This window comes from Columba livia, chromosome 5 (assembly GCF_036013475.1).
Source record: "Columba livia isolate bColLiv1 breed racing homer chromosome 5, bColLiv1.pat.W.v2, whole genome shotgun sequence".
In the NCBI taxonomy this organism is placed as follows: domain Eukaryota; kingdom Metazoa; phylum Chordata; class Aves; order Columbiformes; family Columbidae; genus Columba; species Columba livia.
The window spans coordinates 66,740,957-66,749,557 of record NC_088606.1 but is presented as its reverse complement, the minus strand read 5'-3'; the positions used below and the strand labels follow the sequence as shown (position 1 = coordinate 66,749,557).

The following is an 8,601-nucleotide window of genomic DNA, read 5'->3' as shown; positions in this document are numbered from 1 at the left end:
GTCCAATAAAACCACAACTGTCTGCGAGTTTTCTGTACAAAATCCCAAACTGCGTGACCGTGGAGCTGCAACAGTAAAACTATTTTGATCCATCTTTGTGCAAGTCTTCGGAAACAATTTATTCTCAAACTAACCACCAAACTATTCCCAGGAACCTGAAATCTCCAACGCTGACCTTCCAATGCCAAAGTTATTTGCATAGATGTATTTATCCTTAGCTTTTAATACTGTCAGAGAAGAGTTTGAAGGTGTTGAAACCAGGCGACGTTGTAAGAAAAATGTGTTTAATACCACTGGAGGTATTTTGGGATAAAATACTTAAGTTTTGAGATGTAGCAAAAATTAAACTATTGGATTAATAAAGTATTTCTTGAGGAGGTGAACCCAGGTAGGCCCAGTTACCAAGACAAAACCACCAATGCGAGACAATCCCTTCACCTGTAGGTATGAAATATTTGCTTAAAAGGACATAAAACATTTCAATAGATTTATTTTTCAAGTGTTTACATAAGCCACGGACCAATTTATTTTAAACGCTGAGTTAAAGAACTGCAAAGACATATATACAGGTATGTTTAAGGCCATCAGAAAATTTAAATCTGACAATTAACTAAAATGGAATTCTGAAGACTTATTTTATATGATAGATGCATTACTAAAATTTATTCTAATCTGAATAGTTTCATTAAAGGAAATACATTTTTTTAAAAGTTTAATGGGTAATTACTAAGATTTATCTTGATACCGAACTTGGAGGTGTACTCTTGATTTGAGCACATTTAACACAAAGAGAAACTGGCCATCACAATTAGAACTGAGCTAATTACACCCATCTGGTTGTTTTATGAACATCAACAAGAGTTTGGGGGGGGGGGGTGGGAACAGAACCCACCTTTTAAAATTAACGGGTTAATAATTGCAAGAGGCAACACAGATTCATTTCAGAACAAAATGTCAAGTTAGGCTGAAGTTTTCCCAGTACGGTTCTAAAATTTGCCTCAGGATGTGGATTTTGGAGCATAGATTTCTTTCCCTCCATGAAGGCTACATCGACAGAGCCACAATTTTAATTGCATTATATTCAAAAAGCATAAGGAAGTGGTTAACAGGAGAGCACCTCATCCCTTTTGGAAAATTGGTTTCTCATCAGAGCTGCCATAACACACCAAAAACTCAACAATGCTCAGTTTCTGCGAAATCAAAGATGCTGGTTTTAAGCTTTTGAGGGAATCTACAAGGGCCAGGGCTTTGCTTTTACATAGAGAGACATTAAGTTTCTTCAAGGGTCTACTACAACGTAGATGTTTCCTTTCCCTTTGACGTTAAATGATTCCAATGCCAATTCTGTGGTGCTCGAATCACAGAACCTTTCCTCGTGGAAAATGTCCTGACTGGGATAAAAACAGCATTTGAAGGTAAAATCAAGCAGGATTTCCAAAGTGGGAAGATTGAAGGACCTTCCCCCATTTCCCTTCCTCTGGAAAAACAAACTGACCAAACATAAAACACATTATAATACGGGAAATTCCCCAAAGTTAATGTCAAAGCTCTTTCTGTTACATTCTGCCACTGACTTCACAACAGCCAAGATAAACCCCAACACGCAGACGCTCACATTGGGATGGAACAAAGAAACTGCAACCATTCCCATCATCTAGAGGAAACCACAATTAAGAGGGAAACTACACGATTTCACAATGTTTGAGTTTCCAGTGAAGTTCCAGACAATAATCAGAACTGTATTTAAGCCCAGATTTAAATAAGGAAATAATCTTCTGAGTTCAAAACAAAGTTTTATTGTTTAGGACCAGTTTGTGCTGGCTTTTCAGGTGAAGCACTGATTTTTTGGTCAAATTGGTGGCGAAACACACCTCCCCACCCCATCTGTAGAACTTCAAGCCATTATAAACCTTCCTAGTCCCATCCATATTCAATGCTGATGGAACATGGCAGAATGGGCACGTAGATTTAAAAGAGCAAAGTTAAAAGTCAACTACTCGGCTTAGCCAATGCTAGAACTCAAAAAAAACATAAATAAATCAAGATTTTTCTGACCAATTTGGTTTAGATCTTATTCTGCAGGACCACAAAGGTTTTGCCCTATTTGCTTTTAATCAATAACTCTTCTGCTAAGTAATTACTTGGGGGAAAGAAGGAAGCTCGATCCATTCTCCAAAGCCACGTGTGAGGGTGACCTGTGAGCCCACCCAAGAACCTGCCTAACAAATCAGGTTGGTAGAACGTTTTCAGAAGACATATTTTTAAGATCACAAAGTTCTCTGAGAGTTGTGAAGTCCTAGCAGAATATATTACCTGGCTGCTAATAAGAAGTCAACATTATTTTTCCAACTACTCTGGATGATGCTTTGGAGATTTCTATACACAAAAGTACCTTGGAAAGAAAATAGGCGTTAACTGAAGTCTAGAATTCCCTCTACAGCAAAATCCTGTTCTTAAAAAGACAGCTCGGATACAAGGGAGAGGTAAAATGTAGCACAGAACTGACCTTGGGAATGAGACAACAGCCCATACTTTCTGGGTTAAATTCTTTAGTAGGATGTCTATGGAGGAGCCATGTTTCCCAGACACAGTAACGTTAGGTAGAAACATCTGGAAACTCAAGTGATTTCTAAATAATTTAGTCAAGAATCCTTGTATTACAGCCAAGAGGAAGATGCTGAAGCTGTTAGTTTGTTATCAAACACATACCGCTGGCCATGATCACAGCCCAGCAATATTAGATAATCTCTTCCAAAAGACTTATCTAGTAGTGCTTGTGATCTGGATGCGACTCAGATCTAGAGCGACGTTACAGAATAAAGATACTTCAAAACTCCCCTCAACAGGCCAGGAAACCAGTTGGTGGATCTATGTGCCACACTGGGACTCGAGCCAATAATTCAGTATACTGTTTATTAGACACATGTACTGAGATTAAAGGAATCAGTGCAAATTCCCAGATTAAACACACTTTACGTACTTGTTTGATGGTTATTATGAGAACACATCTCCCTCTATCAGCATACAGCGGAGCAACTACTCTAAAGACCATTTTCATACACCAAAAGGCTTACAAAGTTGTGTCTCCATTAAGAGGCCTCTCAACTACCCACTCTTTCATTAATAAATTTAAGTTAAAAAACCCCCACAAGCCCAAACCTGTAAGTGGAATGTTCTGATCCATTCAGCAGTCCTTAATTCAGTATGCTGCAAGTTTACTGCCAAACAACAATTAATGAGCTACTTGAGAAGCATTTGGTGTGCAATGGAAAAAGCCAAATAGCTTAAAAAAGCTGATGCACAAAAAAATAATTTAGAAAAGGATTCACTGTTTTCCTACATCAGTTCAACATTAAAAGGTCTCTTTTTTTCTATATATTTTTCCAGTTAAAAAACAGTCGGGACCATTATCTCAGTAATAGCTTCCTAAAAAAGACACACAACAGCAACTTCTCATCGGGCTGCAGTTTATCTTGGACGGTACGGAATGTTTCTAGGCCTTGACCAAAAGTGCCGCTTCCAGCCACCAGCAGCATTTCAAGTGTGTAATATCGTCTTCACGAGCTTATCGCTTCCCTCGGTAAAGAGATTTCTCATTTGTGCTCTTCACACAGAACATGGAAAAGTGATATCGCCATGGATTCGTATAGAGTTTCAGATCATTTCACAATGAAGTCAAAATATCTGACTAAAAGTTCTGAAAGTTCAGTTATGATACAAAGTAGAAATGACCCTCTGAGTGAAAACAACCTTCAGTTTTGTACATATAACAGTTAACACGTAGCTGTTCCTTTAATTTCACCCTTCCACAGGTAGAAATTATTTAATGAGCAATACTTAACATCCATAGCACTGTTCTTCTTGCATGTGCTATAGAATGCAACACAACTACCAACACCTCTATGGAGGCAGCTATCAATAAATTCTCCCCACTGTAGAGAGAGTGCGTGTGCACAAAAGGTAGGCACAAGTGAGTTTCCAAAGGTTATACCACAAGTAAGTAGTAAAATGTGAATAAGACTTGGTATTTTCCGGCTCCTAGTCTTATGCCGTTTCTTTTATACATTGCTGCCTTGATGAAGAGTCCGTAAAAAGAAAAGTTTCCCAGAAGAAGTCACAGCTATCAGAATAAAATGAGAACAAACAGGAGGAGGGTTTGCAACTATTCAGGGGAAAAAAGAGAATCTACCAGGATAAAAAGAAAACAAAGAAACAACCCAACCTTAGGAAATGTCACCCGGTACATATGTGTTTCAGTCGTTGAAAACCAGTGTTCCAGGATACAATTTTTATAAACATGTTTTATTTGTCTTGCTTATATCATTAGAACTGTAACTGCTGGCTGTCATTTCCCTTCAAAGGGGAAATCAATTCAAACACAGACTGGTGCTTTTCAAAAGAGAGCAATTAAAAGGGCAGCAGCAGCGGGCATTTGAGATTTCTTAAAACCTTCAAGGCTGCAGGAAAGACAAAAGGACATGTGACCAAAAGTGTTATGATCATCCATTAGAGATTTCCATCAGTACCGGCATCAGTTATTTAGGTGAGAATACAGCAAGGTCAAGTATTAGTGACAGACAATGTGCAAGTCATAAGGAATGATAGAGAATACCAATCCTTACAAAAGTCATTGCTATCAAAGAAACTGAGAAGTGTTTCAAGAGAGATATCTAAATACTTCACATCAAATAGAGTGGCCATCCGGATTATATCTCACATTTGTCGCAAAATTTTGCTGAAGTGCCAAATCAAAGCTTTTCTTTTTTTTTTTTTCCTTTAAAAAGTATTACACAATTACATTAGCAGTTACACAAGCGATTTGAAGTCCTCAGCCACAGTAGAGAGGAGTGCTGCAGCTAAGGGTGCTGCTGCTTCGTCAAAAACTGGCTAGAAGCCTACCTGTCTATTTAGGGAAATATACATTGCTATGCATCTTTAACTGTTCAGTGCTTCAATTTAATAAGAAAAAGCTGAAATGCAGTTGCTTTACCAAACCACACTTCACCTTTTCCATCATGGGAACATTAAGTTTTGTCAACTGCCACCACAGCGAATCCAAATTGTAAGTTACATCATTTTAAAATGCCAGAAGTGAGTCTTTGCTTTTTCCTGCCACTTCGGTTAACCATGGAGATTGGATCACCCTGAAAACTGCTTTTTGTTTTTGCTTTACTCTTAGCAAGGGTGAGGAATCTGAATCTCATGTGCAAGGCTCAAGATGATGCTTAGGACAGAACATGCAGAGTAAACGTTGTTTTGTTCCTTTCCATATCCAGGTAATATAAAGCTGGCAACTGTAGTCCTGTCATTACGGGTAATGAAAATAGTCCCTTTACAACAAACTTCCTGTAAGGGAGAACAAATAGATAATAACTCTTCTGGTAACATGTATAGTACACTGGCCAGTGTGTTTTTGGCGTTTAATGTAATCCTGTGAATTTGTTTAATTCACTTGCTGAGCATTCATTTGAGGCATCCCTCTGTTTGGTCTTGGGGGCCCTCCACGACCTGGAAAAAAGGGAGAAAGACATTGGAATTATGCACAAAGTCGGGTTCTCTTAAAAAACCCCTAGAAGCTCCGGTCTAAACTAGGTAAGAATTCCCAGGTGTGTTTAGACTATACACTGTTCTAAAAGCTCCTTCAAATCAAAACTAATCAGCATGTAAACAGTCTTTACAGTTTTCAGCTTTATCCCAATACTTATTTCCCCAAGATCCGCTAATAACTAAAGATTCTCATGGAAACATCTGTATCGAGACAGAGAGTCTCACTACCAAAAATCTACTACAAAAAGAACGGTGGAAATAGTGTTGAAAATAAAACATAGAAGTTCAACTACAGCCTCATCACATATGTGGGGGTTTTGGGTTTGGTTTCTCAGAAGAACAAGTGTCTAGCACTTCTGACGCTACAGAACAACACACCTCCCTGAGCTAAAAGCAACAATTCCATTGCATCAAAGACCAGATCAAAGTGGAGGAAAGTTTTGGATCCTTAGATCAGAACCGACCTCCACAAGAGCTGCAGAAGGACAACTTTTAGTGTAATGTACAATTTTGCGATGTCTGCTTTATAAGCAAGTCCTACTTGCAAACTACTAGACTATCTTAAGCCATGATAAATTTCGCACACACAAAATCTCTTTCTCAAGGCTTTCATTAATAAAAGGCAATTATATAGTTCTACATTTAAAGGGTCAAAAGCAATTTTAACTCGTTTTCATAGAATTCCTCATTTGACACCCAATTAAACTTCCACCACGTGTTCAAAGGACCACAGAATAATTCAAGCCAGCAGGACAGACCTCAGGACATCCTGCAATCCAACCCCTGCTCAAAAACAGGGTCAAGCATGAGGTCGGAGGAAAGTAAGCTTATTTTTCAATTGTGACCTGCTGAATAAGGAGTAAGGTTGCTTTTTAAATCCAGAACTCCAGAAGCTGAATCAAAAGCTTCCATTCAGCCCTAATCAACTATTGACTATTGGGAATTACCTCTAGGAGCTCCCCGGGGTCCACTTTGTCCAGAGCCACGTTTGAAATTCTGTTGATATCCATCCTGAAGCAAAGAAATCAAAAAGGTTACAACATAAAACGTAGGCATTTTGTTACATTTCAGGAAGCTGTTAAGTGTCAATACAACAATGGGCTTTGAAAACAATGTGCACAATGGGCAAAACACCTCTGACTTCAACATACAGCATTTTATTTGTGTAAATTAATATTAGAAAAATAAATTCTTAGTCCTGCTAGTACCTAGCAGGTATAATAAAACATACAACAACAAGTTCTCTCTCCATTTACAGGATACATTGTTCAATATAAATAAGAAATTTAAGATGACCTATTTAGTGTTCAAATTTTTCAAACCACGCAGAGGTCAAACAGGTTAATTTGCTAAAGGACCCATCAACAAATGAATGAAGTGACGATTTACAGGCAGGATCAGAATCTGTCATCTCGTTTGCTCATAAACATTTTTCTGGGGATAGGCAGAGTTAAACATTCTCCAGTCAGTCTAAGCTTTGAGCAAACAACAAACCTCCTTCTGAACAAAACTCTACACAAATTTCAGGGCAATCCCAAAGAAGTTTGAAACATTAATTTCAACAGATTTAAGTTCTTCTTTAAGTTACTTTCTTACAAATCTGTGAAAATAATTTAAGAGCTCTTTCTAATTCACTCAACCTTGCTCTAGTTACTACACTAATTCCTACAGAGATCAACGGGCCAAAGAGAACACATTTCCCAATTACCACCAGCCATTTAACATTCTGCTGGTTTTAAATACCTGTTTAGTACCAGAAACTTTTGTCTTCATTAGCAATAAAAAAGTCCTTAGAAAAGTCTTTGCTAACTTCCACTTCCACTGACAGGTACTTTTTGCTTCTACTTCTAGAATGTCACAACATACAGTAACTTACCCGCTGGTAGTTTGAATAATCCCGAGGAGCATTAAACTGGGGCTGCGTGTAACCGCTGTTTGGAGTGTTGGAAAAGGAAGGACGGTAGCCATCATATCCTCCTAGGGAACAGGGGACAAGTCTTTCATTTGGAAACAATAATGTATTACATTATGCTACCATATAAAGAAAAACAGTAGCAGTATTTTACCTTTGCCTGAGGGGAAAAAACCCACCCTTTTAAGTACTATTGACCTGCAAATCCAGCAAATGTTTGCAACACCAGTGCTAATACTATTACAAGAAACACGAATGATGACCTAACACTTGGCATCCGCATCCATTTTAAGCAGGCAAAAAGTGACCACTGCATTCCCTACTGCTATCAGTTGTATTTTTATTATACAGGTCTCTCCTCTACTCTCCAGCCACATGAGAGGAAAAGAACACGGCAAAAACCACGATGCCGTATCCTTCAGTCTAATGCCAGAATACCTCAAAAGGAAACGGTCTCTCTCCCCCACTCTAACAAACACATCTTCATAACATTAACACCCATATATAATAATCTCCAGAAATCCTAACAGTTGTCTCATTTATCCAGAACTACAATGTCATTCCTCCACTCCTGTTAATTCCATCAGATGATGTTTGCGAAGTTCTGTTGGATATTTCTACTTGCAGTAGATGCCTAATCAAATTAACACTAAGCCTTCAGCACAGCACAGAAAAAAAGCTTTAACATCCTAGTAGGAAGCCTAACCAAACACCGAGCACTTAAGTTGCTTAAGTTAGCTAAAGGAAATGGAATCACTACGAGTTTAAGTATCTCAGCAGAGATACTACTACAGTAGGTCAGTTTAACACTTGGTATCTTGACACGGTGTTCCCAGCAAGAAGTAAATAAAAGTCAAATGACTGAGTTGAATAAAGCTGTTTACCCCTAAATCCATTTGCCGGTCCCCTGTAACCATTCATTAAGCCACGAGCCCCGCGGGATCCACCACGAGACACTCCTCGGCTGTTGTAGTAAGGCTGACTGTTGCGTGGAAATCCAGTATTCTGCTGGGGAGGTTGCTGGTGGTTCCCCGCCACTTGGTGAGGCTGGTCCGGGGAACCATGGTAAGTACCAACCACTATATTGGAAGCGGGGAGAAAAAATGAAGTCTGCGTTTTATGTTCCCACATGTACTCTTCAA

The 8,601-nt window shown here is 38.7% G+C and overlaps 1 protein-coding gene across 2 annotated transcripts in view; it reads right to left on the bottom strand.

Moving 5' to 3' along the window:
- Nucleotides 1–4,281: 4,281 nt before the first annotated feature.
- Nucleotides 4,282–8,601, bottom strand: part of CAPRIN1 (cell cycle associated protein 1) — a 30,183-nt gene continuing 25,863 nt past the window's right edge. For both annotated transcript variants that reach the window (XM_065065571.1, XM_065065572.1), the window contains 4 exons: nt 8,344–8,538; nt 7,424–7,524; nt 6,495–6,558; nt 4,282–5,508 (listed from right to left, as the gene is read on the bottom strand). In XM_065065571.1, coding sequence (XP_064921643.1) covers nt 5,444–5,508; nt 6,495–6,558; nt 7,424–7,524; nt 8,344–8,538 — 425 coding nt within the window. In that variant the 3' untranslated portion in view covers nt 4,282–5,443. The remainder of the gene's footprint in view (nt 5,509–6,494; nt 6,559–7,423; nt 7,525–8,343; nt 8,539–8,601) is intronic.